General features: G+C 37.5%; 1 protein-coding gene across 6 annotated transcripts in view; it reads left to right on the top strand.

Annotated features, from left to right (window-relative positions):
* The window catches only part of ARL15 (ADP ribosylation factor like GTPase 15), a 224725-nt gene that overhangs the window by 8118 nt on the left and 196619 nt on the right, over window positions 1–19988 (top strand). For 2 of the 6 annotated variants that reach the window (XM_056324798.1, XM_056324803.1), the window contains exons 2-3: window positions 4649–4739; window positions 5358–5414. The exons of 1 other annotated variant lie outside the window; for it this stretch is intronic. In XM_056324798.1, the coding sequence (XP_056180773.1) occupies window positions 5361–5414 (54 nt within the window). In that variant the 5' untranslated portion in view covers window positions 4649–4739; window positions 5358–5360. Of the gene's footprint in view, window positions 1–2825; window positions 2842–4648; window positions 4740–5357; window positions 5415–19222; window positions 19357–19988 lie in introns of all 6 variants that reach the window. 3 more of the 6 variants (XM_056324799.1, XM_056324800.1, XM_056324801.1) reach the window with 3 other exon arrangements.

Consider the following 19988-nt stretch of genomic DNA (forward strand, 5'->3'; position numbering starts at 1 on the left):
GCATAGGCCTTAAAATACCATCAGTGCTCAGGAACAGAAAAGGGGATCCTTCAGAATATCATCGCAACCCAGACATCTGTCAGCAAGTTTAGGGTATTAAGAAGGAAAAAATCATTTTTACACAGCTTAAATGTAAGGTTTGGTGTTGCCTTAAACACTGTATTTTTGTTTGCATCGTATCAGAAAGATGGAAAACCAAAGAAGATACAGAGAAGGATAACACAGTAGTTGAAAGAAAACAACTGCTTCCATACAAGGTGGGATTAAATAATTATACCCCTTCAGTCTGAAGAAGAGACAGCTGAATCGTGTGGGGAGGCAATATTATATACATCTTCAAAATCAGAGAGGGTAAATGGGCAAGAAATAATTTTGCCCATAGAACTTGATGACACTTGTAATCCAGGTACTACTTTTTCCCAGGAGTATAGTTAGATTTTTGGTCTCACTTGTGCAGTAATGTTAGGAAGGCAAAAATGAGACTATGACTTTGTAGTTTCTTGGAAGACTCATCCATTGGGGGAGGAGTATTAAGCATGATGTTCAGATGCAGTGGTAGGCTTGTGGAGGTCCTGAAGCTGTGATTGCTGGAACCTGAGAATGTGTTCATGAGACACTGATTCCCTGTATGTCCTGGTGCTTATGCTGTGCACCAAACACCTCCATAACCCCCTCACTGAGAGGACAGCTAGATCTAGTTCAAGAACAGGGAAGTGCAGTTAGAAAATGGGGATATTCTGGATGATGTCTGGGAGTGCTCCCCAGTGTAACCAGAATTGCATTGACTGCACAGGAGGTGAAACTTTTTAATTCAGAGGGATTTATGAAGGTACGTAATCTGCTCTAGGGCCATGTAGCTAAAGGATTCCTTCTGCTTGGAGGTCCTGCCTTGACTTATCAGCAAAGGCTATTGGCCTTGCCCCACTTGTATGCTAAACAATTTGTGACTTTGTATGTAAGGCCTGCAGCACTGGCTGAACCTGAAACTGAATTGACAGCCTGTGTAGATGCACACTGATGATGCACTCACTCTACAGTGAGTGATCTCTTCTCTCAGTGATTTATTCTTGCCTAGAAACTTGCTAATTTCAGGTTTCAGCAAGACTGGAGAAGAGGTCCAGAATTCTTCCGAAATGTCTGTGCTGTTCTTGCTGCTATTAATTTTGTGTTGGCTAACCTGCATTTTTCACTGTCTGAACCACTGCAGTCCTGGAAGCAGTCGTGGAAAACTGTTCTGGTGAGAACATTGCCTCAAAGAGGGGAGAGCATTGTTCTCTGGTGCATCCACTTGATTACTTATTATGATGACAAGAGTTCCTGGATCCAGTCCTGTTTCCTGTTCACATATCATTGCCTTTCCGTCAGCATTAGGTTTCTTCTAGTCTCAAAACTCAGATTTTTTTTTAATGGTTATGTAAAAGAAGGTTGGTATTTTAAAAATCTAGTTATTCAGCATTAAAGGAGAATATGAAAATATTTCATGTGTGTTTTATCCCTGAGAACTGTATAAAAAAGAATTCAGGGAGTTCAAATTAGATATTAATGGAATGTGCTGAAGGGTTGTGACATCTTGTGCAGAAAGAGGAGCCTTCAAGTTACTGCTTGGAGTTCAGTACGCAAGTTTAGCAAACAGCAGTTCTGGTCAAAGGTTCTGCCACCTGTACTGTAGCATAGTTGTGTGTGCTTTTGGGTACCTACATGTTCTTTAAAACACATAAGCACTGAGAATTTCTTTCAGGCTCCATATATAAAAATACCTTAAAATCTGCATATTGTTTACACTTGTATTGCTAATTTTCACATTTCTTACACACTGGAAAAAGATGTAGATGAGAGTGGAAGTGGAAAAGCTTTTGCTTGAAAGCTCCAGTAATTCCAAGCGATTACTGGGGTGAACCGCTGCTTCTATCAATGAGCAGGAGGGCATCTTAATCTTATTTCACTAAAGAAATATACCACAAGGAAAACCCAACAACTCATAGTGCTTTCTGGTTTTGTGGTCTTGGATCTATACTTAGTGCTGTAAATTATTTAGGATTATGGCAAAGCAAGCCAAGGTCAAGTTGAGTCTTACTGTTGGTTGGCAGAATTGAGGATACCATCTCCTGCAGTTCTGTCAGGTGTCGAGCCTTTTGTGTCTTTGGATAAACTGATTAGGATCACTTCTCCCCTTTTGCCTACCAAGGTTCTTGAGACTAGTGCTTTCAGCTCAGTCATTGCAGCTTTGAAGTGATCAGCTGCAGAACTTGCTCTTCAAAATTTGCTCTTTTGTAAATATTATGGGTGGGAATTTAATTTTGTACTGCTGAAGGTATCAATATTAAAACAATGAATTTGTGTGCTTGTAGACTGCATCAGAGCTATAAGATTATTTTTTTTTAAACACCAAATATTGAGATTATTTTGTCTTGATATTTGTAGTGGTAGTTGAATGCTGGAAAAAATGGACAGAACAAATGCTTGTTGTGAATGAAAGGTTGCGCAGCTGCAAGGCAGACTTTATGAGACATTATGAACAATCATATAATTAAAATGAATAATGGGCAAATATGTATGTTAGTCATGAGTTTAGTTTACAACTGGAGAAATTATTTAATGTTTGTGAGATGACCCTTCGCCTAAGCAGAAGGGTGCATATTGGCAAAGGTGCATGCTTATTTGACCTGACAACTCGTTTCTCACTTTAGACATGCTGACTTCTGTTAAGAATTAAGTCTTTATAGAATTGTATCAAACCAGGTATCTATCTTTTATAATATTTGTAGGTATATTTTTACATTATTTTTTTCTTTTACTTTCATGCTTACCATGTAAAATCCTTTCAGAAAGCAACAATAAACTGTAAGTAAATTAAATGCAAATTCTCTACAATTGTTTTGTTGCCCAGTTGTATGGTCCAAAATAAGTTGCAAAATGAAAGCAGTAGGTTACAAATATCAAGAATAAATTCCTCATTGTAGCAGCAGATTATCACTTACATTGTAATTCAGTGATCAGAGTGGTTATCTGTAGTTTTCATTAAGCATCTAATTATTTAAATCTATTCCTGATCTTTTTTCAGTGATCAAGCTGAAATAATATTGGAAGGAATGTAAATATTTTTGGGGAGGAAAAGTGAATATAAGAGAGAATCTAGTAACAGCACTGGAATTAATAAGCTTTTTTAACACTGTAGACTGCAGATCGTAAACATTATCTTGGAGGCTTGGGGAAGGGATTAGCTTAATATTTCATTGGGAAATGCATAGAAGCATTTACTGGTGTTGTATGTGACAGTAGGAAGGGGAGATAATTTTAGAATTCATGCCCTATAATAGCTTGTTGATTTCAGAACAGTAGAAAACCCAGCAACAGATGAGTAAGGTAACACAGATGTAGCTTGCTTTATTCTGCTGAAGCAAGGTTCACCAGACACTTGCTGGGGAATTTGAACTGCAGCTTAGTGAATGTGTAGCCTGGAAGTACTGAATATGGAAAAAAATTTACAGTGCTACACTTGTCTAGAATAAAAGCAAATGATACACATTAAGAAACTAATGGTTTGCTGCTGCTGTGTGTTTACTTCCCTTGCAACCTGAAATGATCTTTTACTTATATATAAGTTGCATCTGCCATCCACATAGAATCTGTCAGGATACTGAAAACACCAATCACTGTATGTATCACCCTGTGTTTAAGTATGGGCTTAAATTGCAGCAGATTCAGGTTAAACATTAGGAAACTAGTAGAGAGGGTAATGAAGCACTGGGCTACATTGCTTGGGGAAGTCAGCCATCCCTGGAACCTTTGGAAAAATGGTCTGCAAATACTGTCAGGAGGGTATGGATATGGTTTATAACCCCGCTCCACCACTTTGTATAACATAGGATTTCTCAAAGTCAGTTCTATTCCTATTTTCTGTGACTTTTTTTTCTGTGGGAAAGTCAGAGCAGAAGTCATAGAACTGGATGTTTGTTCTGAAAACTGACAAAAGAAGACAAAACATCCTGGCAATTTAAATGGTGCTTTGAAGCAGTGTTTCCTTGTCAGTAATAATATTCAAGATTGCTTCCAGTAAGGAAAAAAATATCAATGATGTGGTTGAGGTTAGCTTTCAGGTTTTTGTGCTGTGTTTTTTGACTTTCAGACAGTTCAGTGTAATATTGTTTGCTTAAAATTTAAATTTAACAATTACAGCATAAGAAAAATGGTTGCTATGCATTTTTTTATTACTTATAATTCATAAGCATGGATCTGATTAAATGAGTAATTAAACTGCAGATTTTTTTTGGGTGGGGGGATGTTAAAAGCAGAGGCTGAAAAAAATGAGTGTTTTCACTGATACTGTTTGAAGTATGTACCATACAGCAGTTCACCTTCGACATCTTAAAACACATGCAGATGATGTGTGAACTTGTTAAATAAATAAAGATAGATAATATGTTCCACTTGATTGCTTTAATTTTTGCCTACAGTGACTTCTCAAATACTTCATTTAAAGTAATTCTTCAATTGCTTTTCTGAATTGTAAGCCTGGTTTATTGTTCCTGACCATGTATTAACAAAATGGCAAACTTACAGTAGGTTTTATTTTGGTGTTGGGGAGGTGTGTTGATTTTCTAGCTTCTTTATGCTATTTAAAGAAGGTGTTTTTCATCTGTTTCATTAGAAACTCATAGTCCATCCACAGCCTCTCTGGGTGACTGCAGAAGACATAGAATTGTGGAATCACAAGAGATTGGAAGTTGAGCGAGTTGAGGGTAAAAACTTTTAATATGATTATTTACAACTGTAAGAGCAGATTAAATAAAACAGTTGAGACAATAGAGAGTTCTATTTTGAACAGAAAACTAAAGGAGCATGACTTCAAAAATATGGGAACATTAACTTGTATGCATTATTTTGGTATATACAGGAAGAGAGTTTGAATCATGATATGGGGAGAGAACTATAATATTTAAACATAGAAGATCTTTACAGTCCACTAAGAAACTAAAAAGCACTTTACTCTCTTAAAATGTCTCTTGCAGGTTGTTTTTAAACAAGAGTAGATAAAAATAAATTGGACTAAAAGCTTGCATGCCAAATGTTAATCTGTATAGGCATTTGGGGGAGCATTAGGTAATTTGAAGCCTATAATGAAATACCAAAGTAGTAAATGTAATGGTTTCGGCAGCTGCTTCTGTATGAAAGGTAGTATAGTAACTGCATAATTTGAATTTATATGGTATTTTTCTCAGCTTGTTTAATACAACCTTACAGAATAAAGATAAAGTAATACCATCAAGTGTTTCTGTCAGGGGAGAGGGGGAGATGGGAAGAAAACTAATTGTTAATAAATAGCATTCTTGGTAATGTCTTTATTTTAATTTCTTTAGACTATGTCTGAATGTATCCAGCTCTCATTTGCTGTTTGTAGAATTGGCATTTACACGGTAAGGTAAAGTTCTGACTAAATAATTTTTGTTAGTGTTAATGCCATTTGATTGAAAAGAGGTTACTAATTTTTTGGGGATCAGGATTAAGTGACGCAGTTAACAAAAGGGATTTGTCATATTAGTTTATATAACCAGACTGCGGCATGGTTTTGTCCTGTCAAAGGTTTACTGATACTCAGACAGAAGTATTCTTCACTTCAGTTAAAAAGGTAAAGAAAAATTCAGACAACTTCTTAAGGTGTAAGAAAATTTAGGGTTCACGTGCATTAGTTGCTGAGAATTCTGGCCTAATGTAATTTCTGAAGGGTTTGTATACATTTGCTTTTAAGTATCCATGATGTTTGAGTAATGTTATATATTAACATGTTATGTACGTACTGTTGTAAACTTTGTCTGGAGTGCCTTAAAATTTTCCAATGTTATCAAGTTAAACTTCCCAAACTTTAATTAAATGATGTATGAGATGCAAGGTTTACTTTAAATGTATGTCCCAAATATGCTAAGTTATTTTTTTGCTGCTCCCAGTTTTTCCAATTGAAGATGAGAACAGTTAAATGAACGGGGTGTTTCATAGAAATTGATTGTGTAAACTCTGCTTACACAGTGCCTTAGACACTGTTGTTCAAACCATGCTTCAAATCCTGGTGCTTTTGGAGTGGGAGTGCTGCTCCTACTGTTAATACTTTTCAGGAGGAAGCCTGGTGCATACCACTTCCCATTTTATGAGGCTGTACAGTCAAAAGTGTGGGTGACTTTTAAATAACTGTGATAAGGACTGTGTACCACCATTAAGTCCTTCTTAAATGTTGAAATGTTAAAGCTTAACACTTGCTTTTGTTCTTAGAATTTGGTTCCTGGTAGGGTTTAATACCTGCTGGATGTTTTTTCCCCATGGCATTTGCCTGCATTGTGTTTTCAGCATCTATACCACTGTTTTCTAAATGGTAGAAAATAACAGATTTGGGCAACATGGACAAAATCCTCATGGAGGAAACTGCTACTGGCAAAGTCAAGGGCATATTTTCCTGTGGTATTTAAGTTCCTTAGAGAGACTTTCTCCCTCCAAATTCCATGTGAGAGGAATATGCTTATCCTGAAGGATCAGAGAGAGTTACAGTGTGAGGTTCTAATGCCTGCAAGTTACGCAAACCATCTGCCAGGTCTTTAGAAGGCTATTGTGAACTGTCTAATTTGAGAGGATGCCCAAATATAAATGTGTGTATATTGCAGAATTGGGTGTGAGTAAGTATAATGTATAGCAAAATACACCCTCTGACAATAATTGGTTCTGTTTTGTTGTAAAATAGGTAAGTGCGGTGTATGTACGGTAATGTGCTGCTAAGTTCTGGTAGCTGCAGTTATAGTGATAGTTGGATAACTGATGTCTCATTGTGACCTTTGGGGCAGCATAATATTTAATTTCATCAAACATTTTCCATTAAAAAGTATAAAGAGGTAGCTAGCTTCATTTATGAAAATGCTAAGAGGAACTGATTTCATTGACTGCTGGTGCTTAAGGGAGGAAAGTGAGGAGAATGATGAAGTAGACTTGAGAGCATCCAGAGGTGCACTGTTGTGGCCGCAGTATAGAGGCAGAACATGTGTCCCATGTAAAGTGCAACTGAAGGATAAAATAATTCATTTAGGAAAATGCTAGGTGCCAAGAGTACTTGCTTACATAGAAATGTCTATCATGGGAAAGGCAAGTTTCAGGGAATCTGACCGGAGAGTGGGTTTGGACAGCTTTGGTATTTGAGTAAAGGCAGAGGTGAGGTGATAGTGAGGGCTATGAGGAAGTGCAGCATGATAGTTCTTCTCTCCACACTCTGCCCTCTCATGCTCAGTCATCTAGCTTGGTCACTGGATTTGTTGCTCAGGTGTCTGGCAGCTAGCAGGTGTGGTGCTCCCTACTGATGTCCAGAAGCAAACTAGAAAACTCCGTTTCATATGCCCCATTTAATACATACCTTTTATCTTTTACTGTGTGCTTTGTACTGCGTGCTGTTTTGCAGATTTAATAGTTTTTTTGTTTGTTTGTTGATTGATTGATTAATATGCTAAAGCTAAGCGGTCTGCCAGTCCTTACTAGCACCATGTGTTCAGTTTGTGCTGTATTACTTGGAAACTTCCTGTTCTGCACGTCCTCATACAGTGCGGCAAGTATCTTGCAAGTATCTTGCAAAGGCTCTTAGTCCTTTGGACTACAGACATCTCAATTGTTAGTCTGTTATCAAGCTGCTTATCAGTAATGCTGTTGAGCACCCATTACTTCAGCTGCACTGCTCCGTTAATTAGGCTTCCTATTTTTCAGACCTGTACAGATTATGAAATGGAGGAAAGGTCTGTATAGTTATCCATGGCAAAAGAGTCTGTGCTGCCTTCAGCCACCATGTCTAACGAGATAAAAGTTGGTTGTGTTGAGCTGGGAAGAACATAGATCTTCGCATGAGTGCACAAATAGATGTGATGCCCGCTTTGGGGGATTAAACCAGATGAGATTACTTAGAAGGGTATACCCTGGAAGGGGAAAGTAGAAAAGCAGAGGTGGTTGGTGTAAGAACTGTGCAGATATTTATAAGGATCTGAAGCCGAAAGGTGTGTATCCTAAAATGAAAACATATCATAACCTTGAATGAAAACTTTGTAGATTAAAAAAACCAATCAACCAACCAAAATAAAACCACATTTCCTCTGTGTCTTTTACACAGCTGGTACCTTCTGGCAGAAGTACCAGTCGTTTCAGATGCATGTTTCTGCTTCTTCCACCATGCTGGTGTCTGAGTGAGATGTGTCTGTTGGAAGTGTGGGAACAGGCAGATAAATTACTTGAATCTGCATGACTGGAGATTGTAAGCATATGACAGTTTGTACCAAAGCTTATAGCTGCATTATCATTAACTTCCTTTCTGTTCCTGATTTAATTTTCTTAACCAGGTAAAAATCCTAATAAAATAATGCTGGAGAGTTAAACCTACATGAACTTCAGAGGAAAAATATTCCAAAATTCCTTGTCTTCTAAGACAGTTTTTATGATGGGATGTTTGCCACCTCTACAGGTATTTGGGTCTGAACCTCAGAAACAACATGCACGATTGTATGGCTACACACCTTTTCAAGAAGGTTCTCTGTTACCCTGTACTAGGCTTTGAGACTTTTTTTCTTCTAAACTGTTTGCATATAATAGTAAGCTTTTCTCATCAGGGGTAATAAGGTATTCTTTTCTGTCCCTACCCCCTAAATGTGACTCCAAGGAATAAGCAAATAGTAATTCTCCAATTGCTTGTTGTTTTGGTTAACAAAACGAGGATAGAAACCTGTGCAGTGGTGAGAACCATGCAGAAAAACTAAGGAGACTTAGTGGAAGCATGGTCCTTTGGTATGCATTAGAAAAAAATACGCTGGAAAATAACATTTTTTCCTTCTCAGGAAATAAAAAAATAACAGTTTTCCTTGATTGCAGAGTATGGCATCAATAGAGGAACAATCAGAAAACACTCATTTAAAAACAGAATAGTACGGATAACAAAAGCCCTCTGTAGAGCTTTCTGCTTCTTAGATGCTGTGTGTGGCAAAAGTGATGTACTATAGCAGCATTGCATCAATGTTGGCGTCTTCCTGAAAATGTTGAGTAATGGATATTTTGGTATTAGTAGCCTCTTGGCTTGAATTTGCACAGTGAGATGTGGAAATAAATGATGCATTTATACAGCTGTGCTTGCTATAGTTTATATATGGTAAGTATAGTAAATGATGCAAATGTGCTTTTAGTTCTCTGGTTTACTTGGGTTTAACTTAGATTTGTCTTTGTTTATAACGATAATGTCTTGAAATGATTTGACTGGAAGCAGCTGGTGTTTTAAGGAATTTGACGTTAGAACAAAACAACATTTATTCATGAAGTGGTGGAGGGGAAGCTTTTAAGAGAAGAGAAACCAACTGAGGCAGTATCTAAAGGCAGTCATGGAATAGGAGGTAATATGGGAGTATGTTTGGAAAGGTTCAGCAGCCAGCCTGTGACTTACAGTATGGAAAGCTTCCTGTGAGACTTTTCCTCTCCCCAACGTGGTTTCCCATTGGAAAATGCAAAGTTAAAGTAGCAACAGAGCTCATCTAGCATATCCTGTCTACTCCTCCCTTTCCCATGTCATGTCCTTGACACGAGCAGCAAAACAAAGGCACAAAAAGGCAGCAGGAAAAATTCTTTTATGTGCTACCCTTTGGGAAATGTGGACAATTCCATTCACAGTCACTGTTGATATTTTGTGGGTAGACTGCTGGAAAGGAAAGGTATAAATATTTTCAACTTCCAGCCTTAAATAAGAGGTGCTTACTATCACCCGAGTCTTGGCAGTGACTTGCGTTTAATGGGAGTATGTCCATTTTGCTGCAAATCTGCAGTCAAGCTGATTGCACCATACTGGTTGTGGTGTGCGTTGCGACCTACTTAAACAGGAGAAAGAGCCAGAAATTTCTGATGCATGTGTTGTTCTGTGTGTGTGTATGTTAAGATACACTGTGGGTTTTCTTGCTATGAGACCTTCCCTTCTGCTTTTGTGAAATAAAGAATTGTGACTTTTTTTTAGTTTTTTGTTTTTTCCAATGGGGAAATTAAAGACATGTGAAGTAGGAGATCATCAAGGCTGGGCCAGGAGTGAGGATCAGAATAAAATTCTCTACCCATTCTCTCCCCAGAGTTCACTGGTTAAAGTAAACTGTACTTGAATTGCTGATCAGCCTCCCTTTGTGGTCAGAGCTCACATTACCTGCTCAAAGAGCTCAGCAGCTTGGTCCAGCCAATGCAGGTGCCACAGCCTTACTGCCCTTAGCTATTAACTGATACACACTGTACTTGCAGCCCTTTGACAACCTCTGACAAGTAGTTACTGATTTCACTGGGAAAGGTATGGTTTGCCAAACTGGCCTGTTAATTTTTTTCAGAGTGAAATGTCTGATGGACAAACTTGCAAGCTGCAACAGGGTTTGTCTTGAACTAGGAACATTATGAACTCGAGTTGTATTTCTTGTGACTGGTCTTTGATGGCCTCTTCCTGCTCTAGAAAACAGCAGTGCTATTCCATAGACCATTAACTTTAGGAAGGAGTAGGAAAAAAGCCCAGATCCTCATTACAAGACTCTTAAAGCTCTTCTGTTCAAAGAAGTTGCCATTCAGTTTGTGTTTATCAAAGCTATGTGATTAGTTATCCTGTACATAATACTGTTTTGCATCTTCCCTTTGGAAGTTAGGATTCCTGCTCTTCAGTGGTGCTTTCTTTCCAGAAAACAGTTGTGTAACGCACTGGCAAAATGTCAGGTTTTGCCTTCAGTGGTTGGTCTGCATGAAAAATAAACAACTCCTGTCAGCTCAAGTGATGCAAAGGGTGATTGTGTGAGCACAGAATTTTCCTGATGGCCTCTGCAGAGCATCCTTTTTTTGTAGTTTGCAAAGTAGCCTCTTTAATTATAAAAATAAAAAAATAATTCTTTAAAATGAATGACGGATTTAAGATGTAAATTGCAAGTACATTGTAAAGCAAAGGTATTAAAAATTGGCAGTCTGCTATCAAAAATATCACGTGCTTGAAATTTGAGCTGCCCTGTGGCGGTGGACTCGGAAAGATAGTAGTGGGACTTGTTGAATTACTAAGTGGCAAGTGTACAAATCCAAAGTTAGCTGTATCATTGGAATTACTGAGGGGTCAAAACCACTAGAAATGCCTCTTCAGTGACAATGATTTTTTTTTCTTTCACATACTGTAGACTAGAGGTTGGGACTATGCGTAGCCATAAGGTTACCAGAAAAGCAAGTTAATTTGCAAGAATTCCTGGAGTCTGGCTGGGCAATTCTAAATTATGGCAAAAGATTGCCCTAGGATTGTGCTAAAAGTTGCATGCACTGCTCTCTGTGTATGGGTGCAGTCATATGCTCTACTTTACACAGTTACATAATATGAATCTAACAAGTGGTTTGCAAGTGGAAATGGCAAGTGTCAGTAATATATATATAATTCATAGTATCTGCATATATCTCTTCTAGTTGCATTGCTCTGTTGTTGCTCACACTCTGTTGTTGCTCACACTCTTCCCAAAAGTGGTGGTGTTTTTTAGTAATAGATTGGAGATTGTTTCTGATTAGTCTGTATTTGCCTTTAACAGCAGCTGGACAGCCACAGTGTATTAGAAATTATATTTCTTGAAGGATAATTACTTTTTAACAAGATGTCATGTTACAGCACCAGTGGGATCAATCTGTTCTTCAGGTCTTAAACTTGTTTTGATACTGTGAACTCAAAAGCTTGTCTATTTTCCTTAGACTTTTGATAAAACATTGCCTTTCCCTATGAACATGCTTACACTGTATCCGGAGGGCATCAATGATATGTTACTATTATGATTAGTATTGTAAATAGTTTAACTCTGTTTTCTGAAGACATAATGCGTTTGTTCAAGAATAGGTATCTTTAAGGGGAAGAGGTCGTACAAGAGGGTAGGAGGAAAAATTAAAGGAAGTGCATCAAATGCCACAAAATTTCATCTGGGTTGGTTTTTGGGTTTTTTGGGGTTTTTTTTGGGGGGTGGGGGTGGGGCACGAAATTACAATTACCCTTCTGATTCTCTACATTAGCATGTGTTTGTCCTTGGTGTTTTAAATGTTTCTTCTCACCATAAAGTTTAAAATGTTTGCTGAGGTGTTGAAGTTACATTTTAAAGTGGTCTGCTGAATTTCTTGCTGCAACTTCTTCTTTATAATTATAGTCTGCTGTCTTCAAAATGCTTTGAGACTGTGTCCCTGTGTAATTAAAGCCGTAAATGTTTTTTGGGAAGGCTGTTCTGCAGCATCCTTTAAAAAGTAGATCGCCCTCTATAAATAGCCTTCTATTTCAGTGTTTTATTTTTTTTTTATTTTGATCAGTTTGATTCACACAAATCTTAAACCTATTTATATTATCTAATATGAAGACCTTAGAAGAGTGCCTCTTTATTTTTATTGGCAAAGATTTATATAGCACAAAATTGCATTGAATTTTTAAAATGGCTTTATATTGTTGGGTATTATGTTGTTGAAGAGTAGAAAATGACAGTGTTTAATAGATAATGTTATTATCTATACAATGTTATTATTTATACAATACATTATATATTTAATGTTATTATTTATACAATGGTTCCAGTGGTATAAATGTGTATAAATATACATACTTATATTTCAAAAGGTAGCTTTTGAGTAATTAAACGTATTAGTATTTCAAATGCCATTCTGAGCAATAGGCTTCAGAATTAGTAAGATGTGAGAATAATGTCAAGGATGTCTTGTGTCCTACAAAGCAGAGGTTACTTACAGCTATCATGTGGCATGTCGTGACCAAGACTTTAAAATTCTGATTCTGTGTTGCCACAATTGCCTGCACGAATGTAGGCAAATCTCTTGCACCTCCCTGGGCAGCAGTATCCCAAACTTGCAACTTGCATATCTTAGCTGTATTTAATACTTTCAGTTAAAGTGCTAGACCCACCTTGTTTCACCCAACCCTTTTGACATCCTCTTTAAGAGCACATTATCACAATTTATTTTATTAAATGTTGCATCCCAGGCCAAAATGCGACCTATCCTTTTTGCTTATCTTCTTGCTCTTTGAGGGGCAGTTCTCCGATGTGCTTTTAGTATGTTTACTTCTTGTTGAAGAGAAACACGTAGTGCAGTGCACAGGCCTTCCTCAGTCCAGGTCCCATGAAATACACGCTTATGTCCCATTTGAGATAAACTGACTTGGCAGAAGAGCTGCAAGACTGCACAGAGGTGATTTCTTGTGTTAGGTAGTTGTAGCTAGCAGAAGTTGAAGGCAAATACTCCTAATCTCTGACCATTCTGTGGTAATGTGTCAGTTACCTGATTTGGCAAAAGTGCCTAAAAGCCCCTCCTCACCTCCCCAGAAATCCCAAACTCAGCCAGGTGGTGTGGTTCTGCACGTTTACGTTTTTTTGGTTCAGCTGTTTGTGGAATTACCTTAATGTAATCTGCTAAAGTTTGTCATTGTCTTTTCTCTTTTATCCCACAGTTCAGTTATTTTATCTATTTTCTATACTCCCGCCCTGTTCAATGGTCCCTTAAGCATCACGTTTATTTTCTTCATCTCTCTGATGTCGTTCTGCTTCATCCTGGCCTTCTCTGTTAGATCTGACTTCTTGCCACTGGCAGAAATAATGCTTTTTATTCTGTACAACTCACTTCCCTCGGACCTGAGACTGTTTCTTAGTGCGGCTTTATTGATTTTCTCCAGTTTTAGGACAGAGTTTTGTTGGGGTGAGTGGTGGTGGCGGAAAGGTATGTGTGCAGTGGAAACATTCTGAGATTAATTGCATGCTAGAATCCCTTTCCCTCAAATTCCATTAATAATGGCTTTTAACCACTGTTCACACTGTAGTGTGGTCAGGCAACATACACTTCAATTTATGGAAGATGGTTGTTTGTTCCCGGAGTCTAAAATGCATGCATTTCCAAAACATGGGAGACTTTGTTTCTTAGCCAGGCCTGTGTGGTGTTAAGTGTTCTCCCGAAGATCTGCTTACTGTGTGTTGTTGTCATCTTGAATTACATGGAAGGCTTTCCAGTGTATTTCTCTGGATTATGTACACTTAAGTAATAACCACTCTGTATAGGGTTGTACCTAGAAGTCCCACAGAGATTGATACTCTGTTCAATTCCTGGCATAGTCTCTGCTGTGACAAGCAGACTACAGGCAGGCAGAATGTATCAAAGACAGCAGCAGTGTGTGTGTAAAACGTGCAAGTTCTGTGCCATGTGCACTTCTTGTCTACACATTGAATACAAGGTGGGATTTGTTGTGAATTTGAAACTGTATAGACAAAAGATCCTGGAATGATGAAGGGAGAGTGAAATGAGCCTACGGAGTAAAACTTGACAAAGGCTTTTGATTATTGACAGAGAAAGTTTGTGTTTCAGATGCTTTTGCCTTTCTCTTTTTAAGAATTTTGTATTTTCTGCTTGAATTTATTTGCTGTAGAAGAGAAAAATCTACTGAGAGGCTCACAAGAGCAGGTTGGGTCATGTCTGGGGTATGTTAGAAGGAAATAACTCTTGGTTTCAAGGGTACTGAAATGCTTTTCTCTGTAACACCTCTCTTAGAACAAGAAGGTAACTCTGAAAGTGGTCAAGTGTGAAAATGCACACCTTGACATACCAGATTAAAAAGCAGAGGCTACAGTAATACGAGAACCCCAAATGCGGGACCTCAGCCTTACAGGTGAGAATAACATGGTGCTCATAGAAGGGAGTTCTAAATCCAAATACCCCATGAATAAGAAGGTCTAAATGTGTGTATATAAAAAAGTTGCATTGAAATGAGCTCTGCTGAGTCAGTGGAAATGTGAGGTTCTATGACTACCGGATAATGAGCAAGAAAACCACAATAAAAGGAATGGAGGTTTTAGGTGTGTGTTCTGCTGAGGCTGTAAGGTAATGTGAATTAATAAGTTATCACACTCTAATGATAATCTAGTGGATGGTAGATCAGCTTCAGATGGAGAATATGAATAAAGCTCTTAATTATGAAATCTGAATGTGTTTGGAAATGCCTGTGGAGCTGTTCTTCTTGATGGTTTTCTTATTCTCTCTGCTTGTGAGCTGGAATCTTGCAGCTAACGGCTCAACTTTCAAGCTTCCTGATGAGACACAGGCTAATTATTTTTTTCTCGGCAGGGTTAACTGATGTCTAAAATGCAAACAATTTGCTGGTACTCCACAGCAAGTTCTGGACAAGATCTTGTGGTTCAGAATCATGGTGCCTTAGGTGATTGATGTTGGGGCATTTGAATTCTGACATTAACCTTCAGCTTTTTTCTGCTGTTGAAATTAGAGCATAATTAGAAAAAATATATTGTGATTGCAAATTTTTTTGTGAATTCTAGCATAGGATTGAGAAAAGATAGGCTTGTTTTGTGTGAGTTAGGGATTTTCCCTTCTGAAACACTGTAGTATGGAAAGCTTTTTCCTGAAGAAGGAAGTTGTTAGTAATTTTCCCTATTTCTTGAATTATATTGCAAAGAATGTCATTTGGTTTCATGTTGTCACTACTCTGTTCCATTTCTGACCTCTTTCCAGCTTTCTTTTCAAGTCAAGATAGTTGTGCCAGGTAAACTGGCATCTTTATTCTCTTAATATTCTGTTCTGATTAAGTAATTATTTTTTCCCCACAGATGTGGTATTGTATGTGACCAGCATTCAGAACTTGCTGGGTTTTATCCCATTCCCTTCATTACTGTAATATTTTTTGTTAAAAAAATTGTGTTATTTCAGCATGTGTTTTGCCTGCTTGCCATAACAACTGCTGCAAGGAAGGTCTTCTGCCATTAATAAGGACAGTGTTCAGTGGAGAACAGAAAAGACAGCGTGCATAACAAACGTGGTGCCGAAACTTTTTTTATCTATAAAAGCTGCATATAAATTTTTACTATTATATGTTCAGTATGTTGAAGTTGAACTATTGCAGGTCTTTGTGTTGTTGTTTAGACACTGGGCACTGATGTATTCCTTAGCTCTTAAACTGACTTAGTAACTTTCTGATGGTTATGCCTGTGTTTTGTACTGAAAGCAGATTTCTTATGAAGAGTAAGCTTTGATTCTTGGTGGAGCTTTGCAAGAGTTATTTGGTATACCAAAGAAGGTCTTTCTGTAAGGGTCTTTTACATTCCTGTTTTGGGTTTGTCAAGATTGAAATGCCTCCTTTTTAAAGAAGGGCTTATTTGAGAAAAGTGCTTTATAGATAGATGTATTAATGGATTAATGTGTTGCTGATAATGCAAGATTTCATGTCACTGACTGGTAAAGTACAAGAAGCCTCAGAAACAAAGTCTGCCCTGATGCAGATAATATTCTGTTTTTCATATTCACAAGACAAAATCATAACAAATAGGACTGAAAGGAGTAAGAGTCATCTGATTCAGCCCTGGCTCGGAAGCAGGATGAGCTGTGGCCAAACCAGCTCTGACCAGGCTGGTTCTCAAAAAAACCCAGCAGATTCTATAATTTCCTGGCAATCTCTTCTGGAGTTCAACTAGCTGTACTGTTCTACACACTGGTTTTCTAAGATAGAACCTAGATCTCCTGTTAATATCTCTTACTACAGTTTAAGCTCTTTAAGGCCAGGCTGGATGGAGCTTTGATCAACTTGGTCTAGTGGAGGGTATCCCTGGCACTGGCAGAGGGGTTGGAACCACATGATCTTTAAGGTCCCTTCCGACCCAAACCATTCCATGATTCTGTCATTCTTTTTCTATCATATTTTATGCATAGCAAACAAGGAGAAAAGTGTGTTCCTTTGTCATTTGGAAATTGGTTGTCATATACTTTTTCAGCTTTCTGTAAACTAACAATGGGTCATTCTGTACAGAACCCCAAAGTTACAGCCAGAGTGAGGAGTTGTGTAGCAGGTTACAGTTCAGAGGTGCTGCCATGTAAATCTCCTTTGTTCTTTTGCCTTATTTACTCCAATAAAATGGGGCTCAGAAGAAGCTGATTATTTTGTGCTGAATATATTCAATTACTTGATGAGGATCATTTACTGGATGGGCACTCTTCTGTCAAGGATACCTGGAAAGACTCTTAGATGATAAGCTTCACCAGTGTAAGCACTTGATTTTATTGGGCAATATAAACAACATAAATACCTGGATGTTCCCAGAACAGTGGGTGAAACCATGCAACAGATTCAATGATTTTTCTTTCTTCTTTCTTAAGAGACTTAAGAAACCAGTTGTGACTCTGCACCTCTTCTGTAGCAGTTGGGAAGATAGGATTTTTATAGTGACAGGATTCTTTCCCCTGAAGAATAGTATACTTTGAACGAAAAACCATTGTAAATGCTTCTGTCATTGGATTGTATTTGATTAACAGAGAACTCGAATCACTATGAAATTAGGCGCCCGGTCTTAACTTCTTGTATTACATACAGACAAATTGACTTCAGTGCAGCTGTTTGCTGTGATTTGTTACAGAGAGAACTCATACTATTTCTGATATAACAATAAGGAAGTTGCTATTTAAAATCTGGAAAGCACTTTATAGGATTAGAGTCCATGTATGTGATTTTTGTGGGATGTAGTGCTGTTTCTTTCCACAGCTAAAAACTGGTAAATCTGAACAATTTGTAAGTTTGGATTACATTCTTCTTAAGAGTAACCAAAGGCCAATGACTGCCTGTCTAGCATGAAGGCTCTTGTCAGTTGATTCAGGACAATCTGCCTGGTTGGATTTATAGTCTAATAGAAAGTATTTGCTGTTTGGTTAAGCTTTTTAGGAAGAGGCAAGACCTGTAGGGCTTTCATGAGAGTGTTTTGTTGCTTAAATTAGAGGGGGTGAGGTTAATTCACTTTTTATGCATAAGCATAAAATGGTTAAGGTGGTTGAACTGTGAATCAAAGTGATTGGTGTTTGTTCAGATGTTATTTGCTTCATACAAAACAAATTCATTGGTTTATTGCCTTGCTACATTTGAAGGAGTAAATAAACTACAGATTCCAAACCAGTTAAGGTGTCCACTTTTCTATTTATTGTTATTTGCAAGTTTCTGTTTAGACTAATTGCAGTCTAGAAGGTTTCTCTTCTGTCTTGTTTGTTTTGTTTGGAGTTTATCCAAAAGGCAGTTGCTCAAGTAGTTTCTCACAGCTTTTAGAAATCCACATTCCAGTTGGAAAAAATATTAATTTGTTTATATTAATCTAGCTACATAATTCATAATAAAATATGTATCTTGTATGTCTGTTTCATGTTCACATAATAAATGAAGTATGATGTCTATTGTACATTTTCAGATGTCTTCAGGAACCATAGAAGGTGCACCAAGAAATAGGTATCACCATCAGAACTCCAAATAATATTGCAAAAACATGAATACTTCCAAGAGACAGATTTTTTTGAACAAGTAGCTGCATATTTTGATGGATAAGTTGAGTTGGATCGCCCTCAAAATTCCAAATCATGCTTGTCTTCAGCTTTCAGTAACACTGAATTGTTTGCTAATAAAGTTGAGGGGTGGCAGGCAAAAAGCTTGTTAGGTAAACCAGTGAGTTAGGTAAACCAGCAAATAAAATGCGTATTTTAACACAGTTGAAACAGATAGCTCTGGGATACTCTACAAGTTAAGCATCTTTTTGTTTATCTTCTGGGAACTGTGAAGCTGATGTCATATGTGGGTTCTAACTGTGATAGGAAAATTTTCAGCTGCACATCATGGATATATGCAAATATACGTGGTTTTCTAATGAAAAATACTGCATTAGTTGTAGAGGCCATGCTTCAGATGTTACTTGATCTTGGACAGTTGGTATCTTTCATAACTTCACGTTAACATAACATTAGATTACAGAATTATTATCAGTTTTCTAGGTTTTTTGTTAACTTGTAGTTTAATGTTGTGATCCTACTTATCAACTGCATTTGAGTTAGAAGTTTAAAATCTATTAGAAGGTTAGTGATTTTTGATGGAGGACAGTTTCTTGATTTCACTCACCAATTTTGGATTGCCCCTGTGAGCTAAAGGGACAAATGGCAGTACTCACCAAAGAAAGTGATTTTCGATGCTGTCACTATTAAAATGGCACAGCTGAGCTATGTCAAATGCAGCTGGTTCAGTATGTTTAAGAGAGACTGTGCAGCTGCTTTTAGAATCTCTGACTTTAAAATGCCTGTTTACAGTCTGAGCAGAAGTTCCAAACTGTTTTATGTGGTGGAATTAATGCTTGAGTGCTACATTTTGCAGGAAATGTAATGTTAATTCCCTTGTTTAAAACAGGTCCCAGCAAAGAACCAGAAGTGGAATGAAGTGCAAGAGTAAACAGAAGCAGCAGCAAGTTGTTTAGGGAGAAGGAAAGAATATTCCTTCCCCTACCCCCATGGTGGAAGTGTGGAATGAATGCTCAAAACAGGGTAAAAGCAAACCCAGAAAAATGAGAACCACATGAATGAAAACTAATTTCCAAACAATAAATTTCTATTGGCATTTTTTTGAGCAACATTTGAGTACATTTTTTATTTGAGTAAATAATTTGGTTTTGGGCTAGTTCCTGTATTGTAGAGTTAAAGCAGAGAGAGATTGTATTGTTATGTATTCATTATTATAATATTTAATTTTGAATGGCTTCTTTATTTAAAATAAAGCCCAACTACACAAGAGTCAGCTGCTTTTGTGTGGTGTCACATGAGGCACATCTAATAATTTGAGCAGATGGCTATAGACAGTTTTTGTCTTAGAAGTACCTCTAAATGTGAAATAAAATGCTATGTTTTTAGAACTCGGCATCATACACACATCTTTTTCAAAAAGTCTGAGAGCAGAATGCATACTTCAGAATGGTAGTGTAAGAAAATGAAGTACATTTTAGAGTGGTCATGACATGGAGGTAATTTAAAGAAACATTCTCAGTGTGTGAGGACTTAACAATTGTGAGTCAGTATGTTTGAGGGTTGATTGGGCTTGGTGTGGTTTTTTGGAACTGGTACCTTTTTTTCCTTCCCTCTGCCCTGGCAGATAAGGCTTATTCTGGTCTATTTTAAAGAAA

The sequence above is a fragment of the Falco biarmicus genome, chromosome Z, assembly GCF_023638135.1.
Source record: "Falco biarmicus isolate bFalBia1 chromosome Z, bFalBia1.pri, whole genome shotgun sequence".
Lineage (NCBI taxonomy): Eukaryota > Metazoa > Chordata > Aves > Falconiformes > Falconidae > Falco > Falco biarmicus.